This window comes from Dipodomys spectabilis, unplaced genomic scaffold (genome assembly GCF_019054845.1).
Source record: "Dipodomys spectabilis isolate Male_0828 unplaced genomic scaffold, ASM1905484v1 ptg000532l, whole genome shotgun sequence".
Taxonomy (NCBI): domain Eukaryota; kingdom Metazoa; phylum Chordata; class Mammalia; order Rodentia; family Heteromyidae; genus Dipodomys; species Dipodomys spectabilis.
In genome coordinates, this window is record NW_024871209.1 from 1,351,499 (window position 1) to 1,378,066 (window position 26,568).

Sequence of the window (26,568 nt, forward strand, 5' to 3'; positions counted from 1 at the left end):
GATAAAGAATCTAATCTCATTTTCTTACTAATTCAATGTGTGATCTTGGACAAGTCATTTGTTTTCTCATCTGAATGACGAAGAAAGTTGGCCCGGATAACATTTAAGACCCTTTCCAGTCCTAAGTTTCCATAATTCTATGGCTATCTACAGACTTATCTAAATAATCACAAGAAAACACTACTTCATGCTGGAGAAACACAGTCATAATAAACTAAGCAAAACCAAATGCCCTTCAATATCCTGTTGTGAACTATAAAATGTCCCCTAAAATCACATTTTCCCCTTGAAACAGGATGTAGGAAAAATATTTTCCTATTAAATCCTTTTAAAGTGCAAGAGAAAGCATTTATTCTACGATTTGCCGTCCAACTCAATAAAAACTAGAGGATTCAGCCATCTTAATTACAGAAGATACTGTCAGAAAGCAAAGGCGGTGGAAATTCAAGTTGGAAACCAAGATGCTATGCCAACAAAACAACACAGGAGTTTTCTGGGGGTCTGCATTGAGCATCGAGCAGTTTATTTCTGCCATTATGTTGGGGAAACCAGTAAATGAGTTTTTACGAGGTGATTTATGAAACTCCTGGGGTAGACGAAGTCAACACGGGAAGAAGTTGCACCAAACTTCCAAATGCGTGGGGCTAAGGAGAGAGGACTTGAACTTTGATGAGTGATTACAGTGCTGCGAGTTGAGAAGTACCTGAAGGGAGGAAGCAAAGGTGACTATGGCCTTGTACTCTGGAGAGCTGAGCATTTACTCGAGTAAATCCTTCAGGTTCTGTTTCTCTTACTTCTATAAAAACTGGAGTGTTGCAAGGAACAGACTCATGAACATTGCTCAAGAAATAAGAAAGAAAAAGAGCAAACAGGTATCTGTTCATTCACGAAGATCCCCATGGATGTCTGCACAGGTTATCACTCCTCCTCTCCGCTGGAGTGGCCTCCCTGTGATAGCAGAATAATGGCTCCCCCAGAGATGTCCTCACCTCTCATTGTGGGAACTGAGATTACAGGCAGAATTAAGGTTGGTGATCTGCAAGTCTCTTAGCTTTTTGCTGCTATAACAAACACAAAATCATCGAGTTATGAAGAGAAAAGGGTTATTTTTGTCTCTCCGTTTTGGAAGATCTAGTCCACGAATGACTAGTCCGTTGCTTTTGGAAGTGTGTGGTAGAGCAAAACTACTCACCTCATGACCAAAGAACAAAGGAAAGAATAAGAGAATGCCACCCCTTTAAGGGCATTCCCCACCCCTACTCCAGTGACCTGAAGAGCTTACAGTAGGCCCTTCCTCCTAAAGTTTTTCTACTAACTACCATAGTGCCAAACTGAAGACCAAGCCTTGAGCCACCAGGCAGCCAGGGTTGGGGGGAAGGAGGGGAGTCATTCCTCTCCAGCAGGAATCATTCTGTTCTGCATCCACAGGGTCTGGATATGAGATGGATATATCAAGTTAACCCTGTGACTAAAAGCATAATATAAACTGGAGTTGAGGAGGGCCTGGGTTCATCTGTGGGTACAGAAAATCAGGAGGTACTAAGGCTACTGGAGGAAACAGAAGAAGAGACAAAGTTCTTATGTTGTCCGGAGAAAAAGACAACAGCATACACTTCCCACGCAGTAGCTCTTCCTCTGGCCCAGGTTAGAGGCAAAGGCTCAAGAGCAGAGGTCCTCAGCAAAGAACTGTCACTAAATGGGACTCGACCACTGGAAAACGAAGATTGGCTTGTGTTGCCCAACAAACAAGTGACAACTTCTCAGGGAGGTGCAAAGGGGCTGAAGTCTCAGTGTTAATAATCATAGGTACTAATAGCCAGAGGTACAGGCACTGGCACTGTTTGTTTAGGGGCTCCAAGATCTGATAAAGGCCACTAGGATACCCTACAAAAATCTCTTAGCTCTTTAAAGCACTCAAGGCTCCCATTGTCCTGAGAGGAGAAATGTGAATGTGCAATTGTGTAGAAGCAGGCCTTAGTGTCCAGAGGCTAGAGGCCTGTCAGAGGGTGAGAGCTAACAGAGCAACCACTTCCCTTGTGCTGCTCTGAGCCTTTTATTCACCAGTGCCATCATCATAAGACCTACAAGTAGACATCAGCAGACCCTGGATTCTACTTGCCTGTATGATTCTTGCTCAATAGAACCTGGTAGCTCCAACAACACTTGAGAAACACAAAGCCCACCCTGCAATTAGACTAAAGAGGGGCTACTTTAGTCTCAGCTCAAGGTGTCATCTTCTGAGATGACAGGCTTCAGGGTAGGGACATCTAGGCTGCTCACCTGTGCAGGCTAAGCACACTGAGCTATTTTTGCCAGGTTTGAACTCTTGAAGATTTATTTGCAGCAAGACAACAGAGTGAGTGTAGGTGCTGCTGGTAGAATCCCACCTACTCAGAAGCCTGAGACCTAGAAGTTCTTGATTCAAAGGCAGCCCAAGCAGAAGTCTGTGAACTTCCATCTATAAACAATACAGTGCTGGACATGAGGTGTGGTTCAAGTGATAAAGCATCAGGTGTGAGCAAGAAAGCCAAAGACAGCACAGGCCCTAAGTTCAAGCTCTGATACTGACACCATTGTACACACACACTAGATAACAGGAGTCTACTGGGGAAAGGAGAGTATCTTTCCCAAGGCCATTGCTGGGGTCCAGTTGTGGGGCCTGAACTCTGGGCCTGGGCGCTGTCCCTCAGCTCTTCAGCTCAAAGCTAGCGCTCTACCACTTGAGCCACAGTGCCACTTCTGGCTTTTTTCTTTTTGCTTATGGGGTGCTGAGGAATCAAACCCAGGGCCTCAGGCATGCAAGGCAAGCACTCTACCACTGAGCCACCTTCCCAGCCCAGAACCACCACTTATAAACAGTAAGTTGACTCTTATGTCATTCCCTCTGCAGCCAAGAACTTGTCTTAGGATATCTTTCTTGGACAAGTTTCTCATGATGACTGGGGCATGACTGGCAGAATCCAAGCCACAGATAACACCCCACCAACTTGCTCATTCTAACTCTTGAATTGCAGTCATATGCCCCCAGGGTTAAGAAAAAATATTGCAGACAGGTGCTGGTGGCTCAAGTCTGTCATCCTAGCTGCTCAGGAAACTCAGATCTGAGGATCACAGTTCAAAGCCAGTCTAGGCACAAAAGTCTGTGAAACTCTTATCTCCAATTAAATACCAAAAAGCTGGAAGTAGAAGTGTGGATCAAGTGGTAGAGTGCTGGCATTTAGTGAAATGGCTCAGGGACAGTGCCCAGGTCCTGAGCCCCAGGACTTGCACACACACACAAAATAAATAGGAGAACATTGGGACTCTGCAACCTGATTTGTCCCTGTGCTGAGATTCTTTTTTGGGGGGGAGGGGGGGTCCAGTCGTGGGGCCTGAACTCTGGGCCTGGGTGCTGTCCCTCAGCTCTTCAGCTCAAGGCTAGCGCTCTACCACTTGAGCAACAGCTCCACTTCCGGCTTTTTTTTTTGCTTATGTGGTGCTGAGGAATTGAACCCAGGGCCTCATGCATGCAAGGCAAGCGCTCTACCACTGAGCCAACTTCCCAGCCCCCTGTGCTGGATTCTTGCTTCCAGTAACTCCTTGATACAAGCTGCTTCCTTCCTGAGGTTAGCTTACTTGCTAGCTATCTGACTCTGCTGGCTCTTATTCATGGGCAAGATACTTTGGACTGTATAGCAAATTTCTTTTCTTTCTCTGCACTTGCCTGTACTTCTCAGTGGAGTGCCTTTCCAGGTCAACAAGGACCACTCTAGATGCTTCAAGCTGTCACAGAACCTCTAAACAAGCTCTCTGCTTTGTTCCTATAGAAGAGAAGCTGAGCACAAGAGCTAAGGTAGAACCTCACTTCTCTAGGTACATGTTGAAAGTGATGTGTGCCATGGGCACCGGACATACTTTTTTTTACTGCACATTTGATGAAAGCACTCCCAGTTGGCTTTCTTTTTCACTCCAATAGGTTCCTTCTTATGAGATGAGGATACAATTCTCCAAGGATAAAGGATAGTGGGTAGATCAAAAGAGATAAGGAATGAAAAAACACAAGGATAAGCAGCTATAGGACTCATCAGTATCAAGAAAGACACAAACTGGGTATGGTGGGGCTCACCTGCAATCCCTGAACTCAGAGGCTAAGGCAGGAAGAGTTTAAGGCCAAAGCCAATTTGGGTGACAATCACCACCAACAAAAGAGACAGAAACCAAAGGCTGCTGAAGTTGGCTTATTTGGAGGGAAAGAAGACCAACAAAGGATTGAAACTAAGGAGATAGGTCCAGAAAAGGGAGACTAGGAAATGAAAGAAAGATGCAAGGCAATTACAGTGTGCACTCATTTCCTTGGTTGCATAACAGATGACAATAAACTTTGTGACTTAAAATGAAATAAATTTATTTTTCAATCCCGGAGGGCAAAAGTCTGAGGTCAAAATGGTAGAAGGGCCGCATTTCCTTCAGAGGTTCCCCCTTGCTTCCTGTAGCTCTGGTGGTTGTCAGCATTTCTAGGCCTGTGGATCTAATAGGTGTATGTGTTTCCCCAGGCTTTACTGTTTTTCTTATTTACAACTAGCTTTAAATAGGATTACCATTCAACATGTACAACGAATCTTGATTAATGTCACTCCTTCCATCATTCTTCCCCATTGTCCCAAACCCATTCATACCCTCAAGTGACTTCTTATCTCTATGTCTCTCCTGTAAAGACACTGTTACTGGCTTTAGGACCCACATGGATGATGGGAGAATCATCTGTTCATCTCAATATCTTTAACTTACTATATCTCTATAGAGCCTTTTTCCAAGTAAGTTAATAGTTCACAGGCTCTAAGAATCTGGATGTGGCTGTATAAGCTCCCAAGGGGCCAACAGTTAGCTCATTACAAGGTAGGAGAAACAGGATGAAACAAATCAACAGGTCAGACTAATGGGCCTTGTCTTCTGGGCATTTCTGAAACCATGTTCCTATGTGGCTTTACAGCCTGTTTTGCATTCACCTTGGTCTCATCATCATGATTTCTCTGTTCTTATGGAGCAACACAGAAAACTTGAAGGTTTGTCCTTCTCTCTCCACTAAAAACCCACTGCACCAAACACATTCACACACCACACCACTCACTGATGGTTCAATGAAGCTCACCCTCCCTCTAAAGCAAAAACCTTTCCCAATTACTTGCTTTCTACTTCTGGGCCCCCTACCTAGGTTCTGGCTGCTTGTCATCCCCCTTTCATTCAATCCTCCCTCATTTTATTACACAGAAGAATTTAACTCTTCTTTGTCTACTCTGCCTCCAGGCTCACCTTAGCAGAGTCAAAGACTCATTAATGTCTCCATAAAACAAAGGGCCGTTTATGAAAGACAGAACCACGGACACAGATTTCCTAATGTTTTTTCATTCTCTCATCCTCTAGCTGTATGGAAATGAGTTTTCCTCAGACAGGAAAGATGAAGGAGTTACCATCTGGATTCTAGATAATATTTTCCTTCCTTCTTTCTGGTAAATATGCATTTTCTTGACAACTATTTCTTATAGGGTTATTTTGTTCAAATTTTTGATCTCAGACTGCTTTTACACTATTTTCAGGGCCATAAATTTTAGTTTATATGGATATTATCTATGATATTTACCACATGAGAAATAGAATAAAAAAGCTCAGAGGCATTTATTAATATTTTAAAACAAGTATAAGGCTATTAGGTATGACTATAAATTATATCTTTTTATGAAACACATTTTCCAAAACATCAGCAACAACAACAGAAATACTTGGGAAGAAGAAGGGCACTTACATTTTCCCAAATCTCTTTACAGTCTGGCTTAATAGAAGACAGCTGCTCTGCATTGAGTCTGTTTCAAGATCAGAGTCCCTGGAAAACTCAACTGTACAACTCATGAGAGAAAGCGAATGAAACGCATTTTAGGATTATCTTGCTGACCATTAAAATCACATTCCACTTTTAATCCACATTTTAACCCACATTCCATTTAGGCCTCCTCTTTAAACGGGGAGGGGGGGGCGGGAGGAGAAGCAAATTCCAGGAACTCAGTGAGATATTAAGTTAAAACTAAACCATGGACCAAAACTTCAGAAAGCCCCATTGGCAGACTTGTCATCTATGTCTATAGATTCTGAGCAAGGGGCTCAGCCGAGCTTCCCCGGCGTCCGTTTTCACCGTGGTGATGCTGACATCCCTCAATCTGCGAGCCCCCACCCCGTCTCGTCCCCACCGAGGGCAGCAGGCCTGGCGACCCCCATGTCCCAACACTTAAGGGCACTCACAAGCAGTCAAAAATCCGGACCCGCGTCTCCTGACTCAATGAATTCTCAGACAACTACTCAGCAAGATGCTGGCTTCTTTGCCCGAGTGGCCGAATGTTCGAGAAGCCTTCGGCCTGGCTGGGGAAGCCTCTGCTCTCTGGAGGTTTGCCTTGAGGGAAACCCGGGGGAGGGCGCCCACGCGTCTCGCGCGGCGGGAATTCGGGTCCGGTCGCCCGGGGAGGCCGGAACCTTTCTCCGACAGCCGCTATGTCGGGGCGGAGACCGGAACCGTTCTCTGGGAGTCGTGGTTTCCGGACGGAAGCGTGCGGAGCCGGAACCGTCCTCCCCCCGCGGCCCGACCTGCCGCTGGGGTCGCGGCTTGCTGACGTGTGGGCCCGCAGGTGCCGGCCGACATGGCGGTGGACATCACCCTACTGTTCCGGGCTAGCGTCAAGACCGTGAAGACGCGGAATAAGGCTCTGGGCCTGGCAGTGGGCGGCGGGGCCGATGGCACCCGCGACGAGCTGTTCCGCCGGAGCCCCCGGCCCAAGGGCGACTTTTCCAGCCGGGCCCGTGAAGTGGTGAGCGGGTTGCCATGGAAACGGGGCGAGGGTGGCCAGAGGGGGACGCGAGACGGGGCGGCGACCCGCGTCCGGGACCCGCCGGGGGCCCGTTCCCCGCGTTGGCCTCTGAGTCGGAGCCAAGCCCGTGTCTCCCGAGGGGAGGGAGGGAGCTCGGCTTCTGACCCCCGCGTCGTGGGTTCCTTTGTGAGGCAATGACTTCGGCGTCACTGCGGCACCGGGGAAACCTCCCCCAGACCCTCGCCCTGTGACTCCGGTGAAAACCCATCCAGCCGGTGGCTCACACCTATAATCCTAGCTACGCGGTTCGAAGCCACTCAGAGCAGCAAAGTCCGTGAAAGAAGTGGAAGTATGGCGCTAGAGGTAGAACGCCGTCCTGGCGCAAGAAAGCTCGGGGACAGCCCTCAGGCCCTGAGTTCAAGCCCAGACCATCGCAAAACAACAGAAATAACCCTCAGCCGCTGAACTCTACCCTCCCCTTGCCTCCTGCCGTGGTTAGACCTCCGGTTTAGGATCATCTTCCACAGACACTCGGATATGATTATCTAAACTGAGTTCTGTACCCAGAACGCAGCGGGCTGTGAATAGTTTGTCCATCTGAGATCAGGGACCTTCTCACTGGCAGGAACAGAGTTGGCTTCATCTGGGAACGACTCCTAGCCTTGCTTTGTAAATACTTCTTGAATAACAGTTGTTTGTTTGTTTTTTTCCACTTAAGAGGCCGTTAGCAAGACATGTTGGCCTTGTGCAGGTTTGTATGTTTGGCAGTAAGAGTAGAGTAGATGTAGTTTTGTGGAGCCTCAAGCTTACACAGTTCTCTCTGCACTTCTTAAAAAATAAAAATATAAAATCACCAAAAGGAAACTTCAGATCATTGGAAGATGTAAATAAGAGGTCCCTGAAACTTAACATCATTGATTTCAACATAGCCCAATGCCCAACACTTGTTATTTTTGAATGAATATATAGGCATGAATTAGTGAATGGCTGTTATTAGAAGATGGTCAAGCATCTGAAAGGGGGTTAGATCAGGTTCAATGACTCATTGGCACATGCTGTAATCTCAGCTACTGGAGATGGAGAGAGGCTGCCCCCTCCCTCTCTATCTCTCTCTCTCTCTCTCTCTCTCTCTCTCTCTCACACACACACACACACACACACACACACACACATATACACATTACTGCATACTCATCATAAATAAGAGGGGTGTGGCAGTTCACACCTGTAATCCCAGTTATGGAGAAGACCAAAGGATCTAAGTCCAAGGCTGGCCTGGGGGAAAAATGTGAGGCCCTAACTGAAAACTAACTAAAGCAAATAAGGGCTAGGAACATGGATCAAGTGGTAGAGCACGTGCCTAGCAAGTGTGAGGCTCTGAGTTCATACCTCAGTACTGAAAAAAAAAAGGAAGACAATCAGATTAGAGTCAATAAAAGCAAACAGTACCTTCCTTCTGGCCAGTACTGTCTAAGAGTAACAGGATATAGGATTGGTGAAACAGATACCTACAAGTCTGGTAGGGCATTACTAGGCAACCATGCAAAAATAACATTCTAGAAGAGGAGATGATGCGTCAGTGCAGATTGGTAGGGAAGGGCATCTGAGGCCATGGAAGTAATATGTCCAAAGGCATGGAATGTACATCAGCCTGATCTAAGTTGGTTTGACATTTGAACAAGCATTTGAACATGGCTGGAATGTGGGACTCCCAGAAAAACGACTACAGTGGCAGACAGAAGTAGATCTTGAAGGGCTTTGTAGATTTGAACTTTGCCTTATAGGGAGTCAGATGCTGTGTGACCCTTAGAAGCACTAAAGAAGGCCCAGAGCCTAGTCTGTTACCTTAGCCCTGCAACTATTAGCTATCTCACAAAATAAGTCTTTAAAAATGGTATTCATCCCATCTATTTTTTATTTTTTGCCAGTCCTGGGACTTGAGCTCAGGGTCTGGGCACTGTCCTTGAGCCTCTCTGTGTTCAAGTCTAGCACTTTACCACTTGAGCCACAGCACCACTTTCGGCCTTTTCTGTTTATATGGTACACGGCTTCATGCATGCTAGGCAAGCACTCTACCTCTAAGCCGTGTTCCCAGCCTCCATTGATCCCATCCTGTATATATCAGTATGTCTGTAGAAGGGAGAGCTTCCCAGGTTGAGATAAGAGGAGGGGAAACTAGGATGTTCTTCTGTATTCTCAATCTGACCAACCTGTTCCTGCATTCTTATGGAATTGTACAGAGATTTCATTTTTGAGTTTTAGATGGCCCTTTCTGAAATCATTGGATTTTTGGCCCTCAGGGGTAGGAGCTTCAGGAATATGAGAGACAAGAAGCACAGTTCAGGTATCAAGCCCAGTGAGGGTTGGGAGTGGGGCTCTGTGTCTACTTAGGTCTGTCCCTCAGTGATGTACTTGAAGTTGTTTTGGCTTATTGGACTTTGGAAATGGAAACAGGACTGTGGTGCTGAGTTCCTGGTTCTGGTGGTAATTCCACAGAGGAAGCTGCTTGTCAGAAGTGTTTTGAAAAGAACACTTGGACACCTCTTAGAGGGTGAGACTACATGTAGCTGGAAAATCCAGGTTTGCTATTTAACGGTGTAGAAAGATGTCAGGGCTTAGAGATTCCATTTAGTAGGGACATGATGTGTTTAGGGTTACTGCCCCTCTCCATGTGAAAAAGAAAAATGTATTTTAAGGAACCTAATGTTTGTTGCAATTGTTTTGTGTGTTTCCTCCTCACTTATACCTGTCCTCTGCTGTGTTTTTTCCTTGTGCAGAGGAAAGAGGGAAGACCGAGTGGTGAGCTTCCTGGCTTTTTGATGTTGGCTAAAAGCATGGTTGGCATTTTGATGGTCCTGGATTCCTTGTCCTTAACATTCTCATTACTCCTAGAAGGAGGTCTTCCAATTCAAGCTTATTCCTGGCTCTCAGATCTAAGGAAAAGAAGCAAGAGATGGGTTTTTAGAAGCACATCTTCCAGTTTGGGCTTAGCCCTGGCTGTCTAATCTAAGGAAAGGTAGCCAGGGATGGTAGGGCCCTGTGTTAAATGCTTCCCTTGAAGCACTGATAATGTTTCTAGGGTTTGTTTTTATCTAGCCCAATTCTACTTCTGTTCCTCATTGTGGATAGAACATGTTTGAGATGGGATTTCTATCTCACTGAATTGTTGTCAGTTATAGTAAGTTTAATAAGATTATACTGAAAATAGATTCCCACCACCACCATGATGGGTCAGTTTCTTCTGCATCTTTCTTCTAAATAGTAGCTTTTTTTTGTTTTTCAGAAACAGAGTCTCACACAGACTTCTGAGTTCTGGGATTATAATATGTGCTACCACACCTAGCTAAATATGTTCAACTTTGCTATCTTGATAGCCAAGCAAGCATTTGCTAATCATTTATGTTTTGCATAATTTATATTAGCAAATGGCTCTGGAATGCATGCCAACCCATTAAATTAAAAATGAACAATAATGACATTTTGGATTTTTTTTGAAGGACTTACACTTTTTGAACAGTTCCAAAGAATAATGAACACACCATTTTGCAATGGGAGGTTGTTTGGTTAATTAGCTCGGAGTGGGCAAAATAAAGAGCCATGAGATTAGTAAATGAGCTGGAGCTTGGGTTCCAAGCTGGATCCTGCCACTTAGGGGTGGGCATGCGTGGCATACCCTCTTATCTGCATCTCATTATCATATCAAATGGGCCTGAGGATGCCCTGCCAGGCTATGTCTCTGTTCAAAGAAACCAGACCGTCCATGGAGGCTATTCTCCAGGCTCTAGTCTGCAGACCACTTAGCTGACTTGTGCTTGGATCTCTCACTTACAAGTGCACAGGAAGGAGTGGAGCCCTGTGTGGGGCTGGCGGCTGCAGCTGTGTGTTAGGATTAAGGGTGTGCACTATCCATGTTGTGATCCTTTTCCTCCCCATGACCCTTTACAGCTCTATATCCTAGGAGCATTTCCTAGGGCTTAACGTTAAGTTCAAATCTATCATCCTACCGGACAGCTAGTTAAAATGAAATTGTATGCTTAAAGCAGAACCATAGCCCTTTAAAAACACCACCACCAACAAAAAAATGAATGTTAAAAGACCTTGAGTTCATCCTGTTGGGGCTTAGCATTTTCTAGGTGGAAGGACTTAACAGCCTGTGTAGCAGAAGATTTTTTTTGGAGGTTCTCAGGGTCTCCTTTGATCTGGGCAGGCCAAAGAAAGCAAGGTGGGGATGGCCATGCTTTATTCACAGCCTCTGTCTTCACATTCAGCAGCAGTGGCCACACACTGCATGGTGCTCTGTTCATCAGCCATCCCAGCAAAGACTCACAGACTTTCCACAGCAATACCAGCTTTATTCTGTTCACACGTTCATATTCTGCCCTCAGAAGTAGTACCCCCCTCATACCTTGCTCTCCAGTGGGGCCTGTTTATACTTTCTAGACAAAAGTGGAATTAGGCCAGAGATGACCACACAAAGATATGAATATGCACCAGTGTCAAGGCTACGTGCAAGTTATGTAAGAAACTGCATGCCTGCATAGCTCAAGGTTACATCAATATGTTGAGCCAGCTGAATCCCAGTCCTTGGAAGTGCAGGCCCAAAGCCCCCCAGAAGCTATAGTGAGAAAGCCTGACCTTACCCTGCTTACCCTACACAGCCAGACAAGGGAAATGATTGACCCAAAGTCATAACAGGTAGAAAGCAGGTCCTTAGAGCCGCTTTAATGCTAACTTCACTCCACAGCTCCTATTTCAGTACCCACTAATTTTTTTAAAATTTTTTAATGTTTTGGGGGTTTTTTTGTGTGTGTGTGCCTGGTACTAGGGCTTCAACTGATGGCCTAGATGCTGCTCTTACCTTTTTCATTCAAGACTGATGCTTTACCACTTGAGCCATACCTCCACTTCTTGCTTTCTTGCTAATTAATTAGAGTTAAGAATTTCACAAACTTTCCTGCCCAGGCTGGCTTCAAATTGCCATCCTCAAATCTCAGCCTCCTGAGTAGCTAGGATTACAGGTGTGAGCCACCGGCACCTGGCCTCCACTATACAACACAAAATCTTTAGTCTTTAGATGGAAAACAGTGTGTTTGTTCTTGAGGTAGTACTGAGTAGAACCTCAAACAGAAAGACTTGGATTTGGCTATAAGAATGTGGGCAAGTTGTTTGATCTTGGTTTCTTCTTTTCTAAAATAGAGTGATAGCAACTTTGAAGGCCTTAGGCACATGGAAGAAGAAAGTCTCAAGAATAAGGAGTCTCAATTCTTTTGGTTGCAATTAATAGTAACCTAATATAAACTACTAACCTGAGCACCTGGGACTGTTTTGCTGACTTGGTGCATCTTAGAAATGGACTCTGATTCTGCTTGGGTCCCAAACCCCTCCCCCCCCCCCCCCCCCCGCTCTTTTTTTTTTTTTTTTTTCTAGTCATGGGGCTGGGTGCTGTCCCTCAGCTCTTCAGCTCAAGGCTAGCACTCCACCACTTGAACCACAGTGCCACTTCTGCTTTTCTGAGTGGTTTATTGGAAATAAGAGTCTCACAGACTTTTGTGCCTGTGCTGGCTTTGAACTGCAATCCTCATATCTCAGCCTCCTGAGTAGCTAGGATAACAGGCATGAGCCAATGGCACCTGGTCCAAACCCTCTATTATAGTCATCATCAGAGGCAACAGAGTAAGGTTCTTTAGTTGTCAGGCTCTATGTCCACCCCAGTTTGTGGTAACAGGTCGCTTGTGTATTAAAATAGCAGCCCAGCAGAAGCACAGAAAGGGGAGTGCTTTGTCTGGGAGTAAGGAGTAAAAGGTAATGGCTGGCAGAACTGACATCACCCACCATGGTGCCTGGCCTGCCCTCACCTGCCCTGGCCCTTGGTTTCAGCTCTGTGGGGATTCAAAACCTGGAATTGTGGGAATTTGTAATGGTGGGCATTTGGAGTCAGGATGAACTCAGAGATGTTACACAGTGGACTAACAGTTTGGGTTGAACGACCACAGGCTGTATCCTGCATGCCAGATCTAGACTTCTCCCTGTTTTGTTCTGTTTTTATGGAATGTGGCCATGTTCTGTTATTTATGTACATGCTCAGGGTGTTTTCATGCTATGGCAACAGTGCTGAACCTGCACAGCCTAAAGAATTTAGCGCCAGGCCCTTCAGAGAGAGTTTGCCAGCTCTTGGGTTAGTGTAGTCAGCAGTGTAAAAAGTTTGGATGTTAGGCTCTGTACTACATAAGCAGAGGCATGATGCATTTGTATTTTAAAACCAGCAGTTGCAATATCAGTGATGTTTTGGAGTGTGACAATGAGAGCTAATTATGAGACTGTTTTAACAATTCATATGAAAGCTAAGAAGCTGGTGATTAATCCATCACACTTTGAGTCTTCCTTTTCTAACATGCTTGGGGCCAGAAGTTTTTGAGGATTTGGAATTTTTGGATTTTTGGATATTTGCATGCACATGATGAGCTATCTTGTAGATAGGACACAGGTCTAAAAATAAACTGCACTTCTTACACATAGTCTGAATGTAATTTTATAGAATATTGTTAGTACACTTGCATTTTGTCTACAACCTGTCATGAAGTCAGGTATAGAATTTTCCACTCTGGGATATTATATCTGTGCTCAGAAAGTTTTATATTTTGGAGGGTTCTCCTTTTGTATGTGTACTGCAGTGTGATCTCAGGGTCTTGTGCTTGTTAAGCAAGCACTCTTATCACTTGAGCTGGGCCTCTAATCCTTTTTGCCTTTAGGTTATTTTTCAGATAGCATCTTGCTTTTATTCCCCAGGCCAGTCTGGGGACAGATCCTTCCACTTAAGCCTCCCAAGTAGCTAGGATTATAGTTGTGTGCCACAGTGCCCAGCTCAGATTTTAGATTCTGGGGTTAGCAGTGCTCAAATGTATTTAGTATTTAGGAAGTAGACTCAACAAAATAATGAATTAGTGGAATTGGAAAGAGGTAGAGGTAGAAAGATGCCTGGCTTTCTAGTTGGAAGATTAAATGCTATGAAGTCACAATAATATTTGTTTTCAAAGTTAAGAATAGGGCATCGGTTTCTCATGCTTTCTTCTTGGTTCTAAACAGAAAAGAATAAACCTAAGGAGCCCAATGGCTCTTCTTAAAACAAGAGGTAGATGACTTCCCAGTGGCAGTGCTTCCTGGGTAACATGATTGGAGGGCATCGCTGAGACCAGGAGTACCCTCCAACTGTGCTACACTTAGGTCATCGAGACAGTTAAGTACCAAATGGATGCCTGGTACATACACTCATACAACTGCATGGTGACCTGCCTCACAAAGCCTGCACACTGGGCTGGGTCTTGTGGTAGGTAGGCAGATCAGCATTGCGTGAGTGCAGGTAAGGATTGAGACTTGGAAAGGCTGTGCAAATGCTGCATGCTCTCCTGATCTCAGGGCTTTGTTCTGGAAAGAAGCTTCCTTGAGGTGGTGATTCTGTCACATGTCCTAGAAGCATGGTTCTCATGGATAGTCAGTTGGTTTTCTTTTTTCATTCCAAGAAGATTCTGAAGTAGATTTAAGAGTTCTGTCTTTCCTCAGTTTCTAGTTGGCATGTTAACCAATAGTTCAGTGTATCACCTACTGGGGTAGGCTGCTGAAATAGCTCCCCCCAGTGTGACATTTTTGGTGAAATTCTTCCTGCTCAGGGTCTGATTTCATCTGGGAGACTTGAACCAGATTAGTCTACATATGGAGATTAGGACTATTTATCAGATCTTATATAGCCAAGTATCGTCAGCAAGGCAGTCCTCCATACCCAGACTGCATAGCTTTGGCTTCTACTGCTGGGTATTGAAAAGATTAAAAAAATATCATACATGGATGGGAGGCATCCTCGAGTGGTAGAGTGATTGCCTGGCAAGCTCAACACCCCAAGTTCAAATGCCAGTGCCACCAAGTGTATGTTGCAGGCATACTGAACACGTACATGTGTTTTTCCTTCTCTAAATAACACAGTGGTTCTATACATCTCACGTCCACTGTATTGTGAGTAAAGTATGTGTGTTCAACATATACACAGTGATGTTCACAGATTATGTGCTAATGTGTGCCTTTTTCTAGTGGGGGTTTGAGTGCTGCTAGGTTTTGGTCTCCACAGCAGATCTGAGGGGTTATTGAACTAGTATGTTCATTTATTTTGAGTTCTATTAGTAATACTAAAGAGGATATAAACTTTGAAAAATTAGTAATTTTTTAACTTTTGCTAAACAGAACCTCTGTTAAGCTCTTTATATGATCTCATTTAATTTTTCTCATTTTAAGGAAGAGATTATTACTAAATGAATGTGTAATATTATTTTCTGAATACAGTCATGAAGACCATGTGACCTAGTCTTGGAGGCGTGGCATATGAAAATCCATATGGCACCCCTCTGGCAGGTGAAGGATTGACAAGGTTTACCATGTTAATTCTGGCTTATGGCATGAGGCCTTTTTATGTTTCTACACATTTTGTTTAAAATGGGCTTTGAATAAGGCAGAGGAATGAAAGATTGATTTGTTTGAATAAACCAGTAACATCTACACATAACTAATATAGCACAGCTGAAAGTTTACATGCCAAAGTCCTCTTTGCTTCCTGGCTTTTCAGTTCTCAAAGTATAGAAATGCTAGAGCTTGCCACTTCCCACTAATGTGTGACATATGTATGCTTGCCAAAAAGTTCTTATCACAGAACTCATTAGTGGTGTCAAACCAAGTCTTTCCTTCCCAATATTGGGCACATTTCCACTCCATCTACTGATGGGACAGCTGGTGAAATGAGCATTTGCCTTTTCTTGGGCATCATCCAGCAATCAATTCTCTAGTGAGAGAAAAGATAGGTGACAGCATATCATAACTCAAAGGAATTGAGGAAGGAATTCCAAAATCCCAAGTTGTGGATTTTGCCAGTAATTAACTGTGTGATTTTGAACAACCTCCTAACCCCTCTGGACTCATAGTTTTTGCTCAGTGCCAGGCATTGTAGATGATCCTTACGGACCTGTTCGGGGGATGGTTCCAGGGTTTAGCGCGCAGCCTTCTCAGGACCCTAGGGTATGTTCTCAAACACTTTTGATAAGGATTGCCTCTTTCCTTGGGTTTCTCGACTCCCCATACACTTAGAAATTTTTATCCAGTGGAAAGATATGATTTGTTTTTCAAATTTGACATTTGGTATGTTTTTCCAAATGTGTTTAATAGTGACTGTGTGCTCTTAATAATGGACTGTTGTCAGTAGGATATGTTTGAAAGCTGACTATTTTAAAATCTCATTATAAAAGTAGTAAGTACTCCCTGAACAGAATAAAGCAGCTGGCCACAAGGCTTACCATGTAATCCCAGCTACTTGGGGGGTGGAAAGTGCGAGGATACAGCTCAAAGCCAATCTGGGCAATAAGTTAGTGAGACCTTATCTTAGCCAATAAGCTTGGCATGGTGGTTTACATCTGTAATCCCGCTATGTGGGAGGTTTAGGTAGGAGGATTTGCATTGTGTTCTGAGGCAGCCTTTGGCAACAGCTCAAAAATTGAAAACAAAAAGACTGTGGTGTGGCTCAGATGGTAGACTCCCTGCCTAGCATGCCCACAGCACTAAGTTCAGACTCCAGCACTACCTGGAATAAAACATTTTTAAAGATGGAGTTCACATTTAACGGGCCAGAAATAACCATTGCTAGAATTTATTGTACAACTTCCCATACTTCTTTAAAACCAAGATCTTTCTACAATACTTTTATGTACTCCTGTGTCATTTCTTTGAATTGTTAGTTTAACACTGTATTGTGGGAATATTTCTGCATCTTTTCATTTTGCTCTGTACTACCGATTCATTTGACTGCATGGTCACTAAAAACAGTCCAGTGGCTGGGGGTTGAGGGTGTGGGTTAGCACTGAGCCCCCGTCCTCCACACACACAGCAGCCCCAGGGTCTGCCCTCAGCACCTCAGCAAAGATGAGTAATTAAATGAATGAGATTTTAATATGCCACACCCTTGATTTACCTGAATACCTATTGAGAGGTATTTAGGTTGCTTCCAGTTTGTGGCTATTTTAAATAAATAGTACATTTTAACCAAATTTGTTTCAAATTTGCCTCTTAAATAAAAAGGCAAAAATACCAATTCAGTGTGCATTCTGCTTCATCTTTTCTCAAATTGAGAAACTGGAGTTCCTAACGGTAGGAGGAGAATTGTCACTAGGTTATCTGGAAGCATTAAATGCATTCAGATGTATTCATTGTGCTGGAAGACTAGATGCTTTCAGTGGGAACAGAGCCCTGTAGAACCTGTATAGCCCACGTGGATGGCCCATGCAAGTGACGGGAAAGACCCCAGCCTCATGGGACCAGTGGGTGCCAGAGGTGAGTGAGGATGGGCTCCAGCACGCTGTATGAAATGAGTATTGGCAATCAGAGGTAAGCCCCACAGAACTTAATGAGCTGGTGCGCTACCAATTCAGCCACACCTCTACTTTTTTTTGCCAGTCTTGGGACTTGTACTTAGGACCTGGGCACTGTCCCTGAGCTTCTTTTGCTCAAGGCTAGCATACTACCACTTGAGCCACAGTGCCCCTTCCAGCTTTTTCTGTGGATGTGGTACTGAGGAATTGAACCCAGGGTTTCATGCATGCTAGGCTCACTCTACCACTGAGCCACCTTCCCAGCCCCTACTTCTGACTTGTCTGACTTTTTTGGTGGTTAATTGGAAATAAAGTCTCCATACTTTCCCATCTGGTCTGGCTTTTAGTGGTGATCCTCAGATTCTAGCCCCCTGGTTAGCTAGAATTATAGGCATGTGCTACTGATGCCCCTGCAGTATTAGGGATTCTTAATTTAATCTTTAAATTTGATGCTGTTGTAGTAGAAAAATGTCTACCTAACTTGTTTATGAGGTACCTGAAAGTAGTTCTGAAATTCATCTAGGAAAATAAGGATGTTTAAAGCAGGGGAGGTGTGACTCAAGTAGCAGAGTACCAGCCTTAAGTGACAAAGCCAAGCAAGAGCATAGAGCCTTGAGTTCAAGCCTCAAAAAAATAAAAATAAAAAATAGCACAAAAAAGACGTGTGATAATAGCTAATGGATTTTTGAAAAAAAAAAATATGGACTAGTGTGCACTGGGGCAGTGGTACACTGTCCCTATCAGATACTAAAACCTTTCCAAGCCAAGTATGTATAATATATGCATATATTGTTCATTGATGTGAGCATGCACATGTGCATGTGTGTGTGTGCACGCATATGTGTAAGTGATATCCCTGCTAAATGATGTGAATCAGGAGGGAAAGGTTTATTCAGTGACGGTTATAAGAGGATTGCTTGGTACTTTGGGGGGAAAAAAGAATTTTTATATTGTTATTGCCTACTTATGTGCACTAAGATACATTTCTAAGTGGACTAATGATTTAATGAAACGAAATGAAACATGGATGTTGCCATTCCTTCTAGAAGTTGGGGATGTTGTGAGTGTTAGGCCGCAGTGTTACCAACAGTGATCAAGGTGGTGACAGCTGTCACTACAGAGATGCTCCAGCATATTTGTGCAAGAGGATCACAGAGTGTGTCCTAGCATGGAGAGTATATCCTACCACGTTAGAGTAAACTAATAAATACCAACCAAACAGAGGGGGCGTGGCATTATCAGGCCTGACTGCTCCTGGGTATTGGTCTCTCCCTCTTCTAGAGTTTCTTCCATGAACACACTCTGCTTTGGAGATGAGAAGCAACACAGAACAAAACTCCTAGCAGATGACTTTTTTCACTTGTGGAGGAATTGGAGAATTAATTCATCTGATAGATCACTGTCATAGAAAGCAGCATTGAATTATAAACGTGACGTGCAGCTCAGTGCCTCTGTGGAAGGGAGGCTTGTGGTGAAACCTTTCGTAAAGGGGGTGATTTTCCTGAAACTCAGCTGGATTTGCAGTTCAGACTTTCTGAACCTATACAAGAAAATCATCCACAAATGTTGCATTGAAGCTTCAGTATTCTGGCTGTCATCTGAAAAGTAACAACTGGTAATAACTACCACTTGTTCAGCACCTACCGGACCCTGCTTCCAGCTTTACTTGGTCAGAAGGCTTCGCCACCCCCAGAGTCCCCCACGCTCTTGGCGTTGCAGTGCAGGTTCTTGGGGAAGCATGGGTTTGCCTAGGGCCATGAGGCTGTGCTCAGCGTGGTGTCGCACAGCCAGTCTCTTGCGATTTACTCTGGCTGTGGTCTCTGCAGTCTTTAGGGTGTCGTTTGTAAATTGTATATATCGGAAAGTGCTTGCCTAGATTTGGTGAAATACTTTTTTTTTTTTTTTTGGTAACCAAACTTTCACTTTCTATCCCTCCTTCCCTTTTTCTGCCCTTTTCCTTCCCCTCTTCCTGCCTTTCTCTCACTCTCTCATTTTCCCTCTCTAAATAAAATAAGTAATTACCTGGTATATTTCTTTTCATTTCTCTTTGGGGACAGGGTTCTCTCTTTGTAGGTAAGCTGGCCTTAACTTCACGATTCTCCTGCCTCAGCCTTCAAATGCTGGGATTACAGGCATGTGCCACCACACCTTGCTCAGCCTAGTATAAATACATTTCTGATAGTATGTACGTCTGCTTTTAAGGAAAAGGGAAAAAGGTTTGTGGTCTTAGTTAATAAAGTCACTGGTAAGGAAAGGAATCACAGTTACAGATTATAGATGTTTGTAAAAGTTCAGTTACTGTTTCTGGTCTGGGGACAGTCAGTTGTGTAGAAAGCTCTGGAGCTGATCTGGCAGTTTAGAATTGTCTACTGGAGAGCCCGGCACTGGTGGCTCACACCTGTCATCCTAGCTATTCAGGAGGCTGAGATCTGAGGATTGTGGTTCAAAGCCAGCCCAGACAGGCAAGTCCATGAGACTCTTATCTCCAATAAACTGTAAGTGGCGCTATGTCTCAAGTGGTAGAGTGCTTGCCTTGAGCGGAAGAGCTGAGGGACAGCGCCCAAGCCTACAGTTCAAGCCCCACAACCGACAAAAAAAAAAAAAAAAAAAGAAAAAGAAAAAGAATTGGCTACTGGAGGCAAAAGGCAGGCCCTTCTAAGCACTGCATGACCAGCTTTGATTGTGGACTTCCTCCAGGGAAGGTGGCTAAGGCAGCTTCCTTCCACTCAGCCAGGAGCCTGCACAGTCAGCTCTCGCGGCTGGGGCAAGCTGGACTCAGCCCTGAGGGTGCAGTTCCCTGGTGTGAGGATTGAGTGGAGCTCAGGATGTGAAGTGTGCTTTGTGTGCACTGAGCATCCACCTATGAGGGAGGAAGGCACACGGACTGCCCTGTGGATGAGCGGGGTTTCATCTGCCGTCAGTCTGCCTGGATTCTGCAAGGGGGCACTCAACAATGTTGATTGGGTGCCTGCTACTGGCCAGGTGCGGCCTTTAATCCTGAGAACTGAGGAAAAATAAGAGAGACAAACTCTACTTCTATGTATTTGCAGTCTGAGAAGATAGAGTAAACAGAATACGTAACACTATTCGTGTTAGAGAGCAGTAAGTTACTTCATAAACAAGTTTGTGAATATAAGGCCTACTCATCAGTAAGGAGAATCTTTCATAGAAAAGCAATGAGGATTTGAAGGATGAACAGCTTACTTCTAGGTGAGGTTGAAAGAGACTTGGGACAGAGGTGATTGTATACATGTCCCAGATGACCATGCGTTTTCCACACGTGGGAATGGAGAGGAGAGGCAGGCGAGTACCCCTGACTGAGAGTGTGGCAGGGGACACACAGGCAGGAAAGAATGTGAGAGGCATATGGTAGGCTGTGCTGTACGGACCCCCCCCCCTGTGACCTCTACCCTGTCCTCTGTGCACTTGTCCCAGGAAGCTGGTCCATATAGATTGTGTTCTGGGGTACCCTTAGGCTCTAGCTTCTGAAGAGATTCTGCAGGGGGAGGGTCCCACTCTCTAGTAGGAGGCCGGAGGGTGGAAGAAACAGGTTGGCTTGATGACTGAGTAAAAGCTTTGCATCCACAACCCATGATTTAATTGTCTGCGTACTGACACAGGTGAGGTTCATGTTCTTCATCCTATGAATTGATTGAGTTATGCAGTAAGCTAGACCCAGCCAGAGATTGGCAGGCCTATACTGCAGCCCTACTCAGGTGACCCTGCGAGACAAGGACCAAGGGAGATCCTCCCTGCGGCCAGAACTTCGAACAGTTCTTCTCTGCCTTTCTGTTTAAGGTAGCTTTTATATGACATGTGTTTTTCACCCTCATTTTCTAGCTCAGCACTGCAGTGGGAAAAGTCATATTTCAGGCTCAGTGGTGTAGCAGTTCCTACTTCTCTTCCAAATACGACCTGAAGGTAGTAAATGGTTCTACAGCACGTGGACTATAAATCTGAACTGGAACGGAATCTGTAACCCATTATCGGGTTCTGAATCAACTGCAGTGTCCTCCGCTAGTTTTTGTTCCAGTGGAAATGTGTTTTTATTCTGTCAGCGAACAGTTTACATACCCAATATTGAGAGAATTATATAATGAATCCTTGATGTGAAAGAGACTAGTTAAATACTTCAAGTCTAAGGGATCCCATTAAAGTAATAAGGAGATTGCATTTAATTTTGAATGCTAGACCGATTGTTAATGTTAATGCTCTTATGTATTTTTTATCCACACTTGATCCTTTTTTTTTTCTTTTGCAAGTGAGTTCCCAAGGCACGTTCATCTCTATGCAGGTAGGAAGGAAACGGCCTTGCCAAGAGCAGAGCTTGATGTACCCTAGACTGTGCAGGGAGGCAAACCTCCCCAAAGAGCAGAATGTGATGGTTGATTGGAAACCCAGAGTTCCTCTCTACCTCTTGAAATAAGAAAAAATATATAAATGGGTCCCCAGATGAAGGCGTGGTGGGGTCCTTTATAACTCTGATTGACTCCAGACACAGGCTGTGATTTGTAAGCCAGCAGTGACAAGAGGAAGTTGAATCAAAATTAAATTAAGGAACGGAAGGGGGGAAGATATCAAGGAGAGGTGATGAATTTTTTTAAGTTTCTAAGTATCTGCCTGTGGGAGTGACTGGGAATCTGTGACTGTATCTCAGTTATGTTAAAAGATGAAACCTGGAAAAATTTCAGCCCCAAAAAATAATAAAAGACCCTTTCTCTCTCTGTAGAAGTCTCTCTTAATATTCATTGCTTGGCACAGTTCAGTCAGTATAGGCTGTTTGCTTCTATGCTTCTTCACTGACCCAATGACAGTAAAAACAGTGTCTCCCACAATGCACACAAACCAGCATTTTGGAAGAGCTGTTTTTTTTTCTGTTTACATGTTGACATTTTGATGTTATAATTTGTGTGTGTAAGTAAAATTCTAGGCATCAGCTCCTTCACATTGGCTGCCATGTTTTCAGTTCTGTCACTCATTCTCTATTTTCCTGGCCCATCTGTGCAGTTAATGACCAGGTCCAAGGGGACAGGCCTTTGTCCCATATATCTGAAAATGCTGAAGAAAATAAGGAAGTGTGTGTATTTCCACTCTGTCTAATCAACTCCACTGCACCCTCGTCCACTTGAGCCTGAGCTGATGCAGAATTCTTAGATGCCCCCCCCCCCCCCACGCCACTGTGTAGAAGATGTTGCTTTTATCATGTTACTTTGACTCCAGAGCCTTCAAAACATGCCGTTATTTAGTTGATGCCCGAAGGTCTTTGTGAAGCTGGGCTACCCACTTTCCCAGTGTGAAATCCACGCTCCCCACACTATCCCATTGGCTTCTTTACCTCATTGGGTAATGGCTGCTGTTTTGCTGGCCCAGACTACTCAGTTTCCTGTACCTCCTCAGATTGTACTTCTCTTGAAAGGCCCATTGTGGCCTCTACTGGTCTCTCTCTGAATTCAGAGATTTGTTGTCTGTATTACTTGTTATAAGGGAATATATATGGCCTGTTAAATCCTTCACATTTACTGCTTTGTGACATTTTGTGATTGCACAATTCTTAACTTTGCAGGTGCTATTGGAAAAGTGCATTTGAGTGTCCCACTCAATATTGTTTACCTTGGGGAATTGGGGATGAGAGGAGCAAAAAGGAGAGGGTTAGGACTGTGTCCTGACTTTTGTTTACATCCCTACAGTGGTGCTTTGTGTATGGTTTTTGTTTTTGTTTTTGTCGGTCATGGGGCTTGAACTCTAGGCTTGGGTGCTGTCCCTGCGCTCTTCAGCTCAAGGCAAGTGCTCTACTGCTTGAGCCATAGCGCCACTTCCAGTTTTCTAGTGGTTTATTGGAGATAGGAGTCTCACGGGCTTTCCTGCCTGGGCTGGCTTTGAACCGTGATCCTCAGATCTTAGCCTCCTGAGTAGCTAGGATTACAGAGGTGAGCCACCAGCACCTGGCTGTTGTTTTGTTTTTGAAGCAGGTTCTTGCTGTTGTAGCCCAAGCTGGCTTTGAACTTGCCATCTTGCTGCCTTAGTATGCTAGATTACAGGTATATACCACCATACCCTTTGTACAGTGACTTGTGTCCGGCGATACAGCCTTCAAACAGGTCATCCACCCCATGTAACTCCTGTTTGCATGCCCAGAGTCTGGCTCAGAGCCTCGCCCATGGTAAGGTTTTTTCACATAGTTCTGAACCTATGAATCAAGGACACTCTTTAAATATTTGTTGAGTTTGACCAAAACCTAAAAGAACCAACATGGATAATTTTCCATCTTCTAAAAGCCTTAGAAATTCAGTTTTCATTAGCAGTCTCCCCCAAGTACCCTCGCTGGCTGCCTTTAGCTTCATACTGAAATTTAAATCAATTTCCTCTCGTTCTTTGCCCTGTGAAATTGGAGAAGAGTTGTGTAGTCACCTCCTTCTAAATAACCCTTCAACAAGTTAAATTGCCTTTAGGACTTGCTTTCTCCAGATTAAATTATCCCTAAGTCGTTTCTTTCTTTTTTTTTTTCCTCATAAAAGCCTTTTTAAAAAGAAGCATTTGTTGTTTTTTAATTTCTTTTTCTAACTCTTCATAAAACTTTATTCTTTTCATAAATGTCCGGCAGGATGGCCCTGTGCTGGTCTGACTGGTGCTTCTAGATTGGAAGGCCTTCTCTTCCTGTCTCCAGTCTTGCCTCCTCTTTGAGTTTTGGAGCCTGCTACCTTCATGTCCTGTCAGACTTAAACTGGTGGTCCACTTTCACCCTCTCTGTATTTGTTTCCCTTTTCCTGTTCTCTCTCCTAGTGTGCAGCTTGATTTTTCCTCCCAGATGCTAACTTACTTCAGGAGACTTACGGTTACAAGTTATAGAGACCCCAGTGCAAATCAGCTTAAATGATCAAAGGAATCTATTGACTGAGAGCACTAAAAGGTCTAGTAGCATTATTTACCTCCAACGTGGCTGGTTACAGTGCACCAAACTCCTCGGTTACAGTGCACCAAACTCCTCGTTCTTGCTCCCTGTGTTTCGCCCTTCCTGGTGTTGCCAGCTCCTTAACAAGTGCTTGTTCTGTGGTAGCCAAAGCAGCACATCACTAGCCGACCTCACTCTTCTCTTTCTACCCATCCAGTTGTTCTCGTTGGCTCAGACTGAGTCATATGCCTGTCCTAACACCCACTTTCCCCAGAGGAAAAGGATCTTCCACTAAGACTGGCCTCTGCCGTGGTGGCAGCGTGTCACCTCTACCAACTACCCAAGGCTGATAATTGGGGAAGAATGTTTCCAGAGGCAGTCTGCGGATCTCCTTCCCCAGAAGAAGGGAGCAGTGCGTTTTTATGGCTGGCCAACAGGAGTTGGACATTGCTGTGCCATTCCCTCTGCTTTATGTATGTCATGTGGCTTTGCCCGGAGAGTGTTTGTGAGTGAGTTCTGTATCCCTTACCCATCATCACACACTGTTGAGCATCTACTGTCGCCTGGCATGTAACACGTATTGTGGTACAAACATGAGTGAGATCATCTCTGGTTTTGAGAAGCTTCCAGTCTAGTGAAAAGCTAGACAGAGGCAAATAGTTAAAGCATGTTGTAATCTGTGCTGTCATCCATGTGGATCTGGATACTGTAGACATGAAGAACGGGATGGGCAGTGCATAGGAGCTGCTTAGAATGGGAAAGGAATGGCATCTTCAAGTCCTTGTGGACCACAAGTTTTCAGCAGGGACTGGTGCAATCGGGTATGTACGTTAGATCATTGTGTCCACGTTGGTGGGTTCAGCATCAACAAGAGGCCTTCTCTCGAAGAGGACTGGCAGGACACCTACCAGGTGAACTCTCACTGTGGTCCAGTCAAGGCTCATCTAAATGAAACTAGCAAGCGTAGGGGCAGAGGATAGAGTTGAGATGTGTTTGACAGGAAGTAGGACTTGATGAATATTGGAGATGAAAACTCCAATATAGGTGACACTGAGGTTTGCATAGTAGCTGATGAGGTGGGTGGCTAAGCTTTGTAGTTATTGTTGCTATTTTATTTTGCTAATTAAAGTTCTAGGCCTTGAACTCCAGGCCCGGGCGCTGTCCCGAAGCCTCTTTGTGCTCAAGGCTAGAACTCTCCCACTTGAGCCACAGTGTAACTTCTGGCTTTTTTGAATAGTTTATTGGAGATAGGAGTCTCACAGGGACTTTTCTGCCAGGGCTGGCTTCAAACCATGATCCTTAGATCTCAGCCTCCTGAGTAGCTATGATTACAGATGTTAGCCACCGGCACCCAGCTGTAGTTATTACTGGAGGTGTCTGATGAACAGTAGAAGAACATACTTTTGTCAGCTTGTTGTGAAGCAGAGATGGACCACAGGAAAGCCATCCACACCAGGGTTGTAGACTGGAAAGATACTGAGGTATGGAGGAAGCTGAAATGTAGGGATGTGAGAGGGAGGGAGAGGAGCCTTTTCTTGGGGAAAGACTGCTTTGAGAGGTTAGCAGAGGGCAGAAGCAGACAGACAGCTCGGACGAGTTAGGCTTGTGGATCTCTCCAACTAACATATTTGTGTTTTTTCATTTTACTAAATACTGGGAGTTGAACTCAGGGCCTCTTATTGGCTAGACATTCTTTAACTGGCCATGCCCTCAGGCCTCTCTCCCTCTTTTCAGATTTGTTTTTTCTTTAATAAAAGTGATGCCGGGGCTGGGAAGGTGGTTCATTGGTAGAGCGCTTGCCTTGCATGCCTGAGGCCCTGGGTTCGATTCCTTAGTACCACATAAGCAAAAAGAAAAAAGCCGGAAGGGCGCTGTGGCTCAAGTGGTAGAGCACTGGCCTTGAGCTGAAGAGCTGAGGGACAGCGCCCAGGCCCAGAGTTCAGGCCCCACGACTGGACCCAAAAAAAAAAAAAGTGATGCCAGGTGAGGTGGTTTGTGGCCTTGTGGAGAAGGGCGTGATACTAGGATCCACTCCTAATGGGTGGCCCGTAGGCAAATTACTTAACCTCAATTTCTCCTTCCTGTTTCATGCAAAGTACCGAATTGTGGAAGTTTAAAATGAATGAAGGCTTGGAAAGTGCCTGACACACAGAATATGTGTTGCCCTGCAGTTGTGTTGTGCATTTCTGTCACACTTACCCACTGGCCAGTTAATCTGAAACCCAAAATGGTTTGTTTGGACTTAAATGACTTGCTTCTTTCAAAGCCCGTGGTTCCTTTGCAACAGCACAAGTATGTGGCTTCATGGTTTTCTAGATTATTTACTGGTATTTTCTTTGCTGGCTAATGAATTTTTCTCCTGACTTAGGTAAGGTTTTTTTTTTGCTTCTTTCAACTTTCATATACTTTAAAGATATTCCTAAGACTTCATAGCTTACTCATTCCCACCTTC

The 26,568-nt window shown here is 44.5% G+C and overlaps 1 protein-coding gene across 1 annotated transcript in view; it reads left to right on the forward strand.

Moving 5' to 3' along the window:
* The first annotated feature begins 6,596 nt into the window (after nt 1-6,596).
* Stx18 (syntaxin 18) overlaps nt 6,597-26,568 on the forward strand; it is an 85,139-nt gene continuing 65,167 nt past the window's right edge. The window contains exon 1 of the mRNA XM_042670310.1: nt 6,597-6,830. Within this exon, the coding sequence (XP_042526244.1) occupies nt 6,663-6,830 (168 nt within the window). The 5' untranslated portion in view covers nt 6,597-6,662. The remainder of the gene's footprint in view (nt 6,831-26,568) is intronic.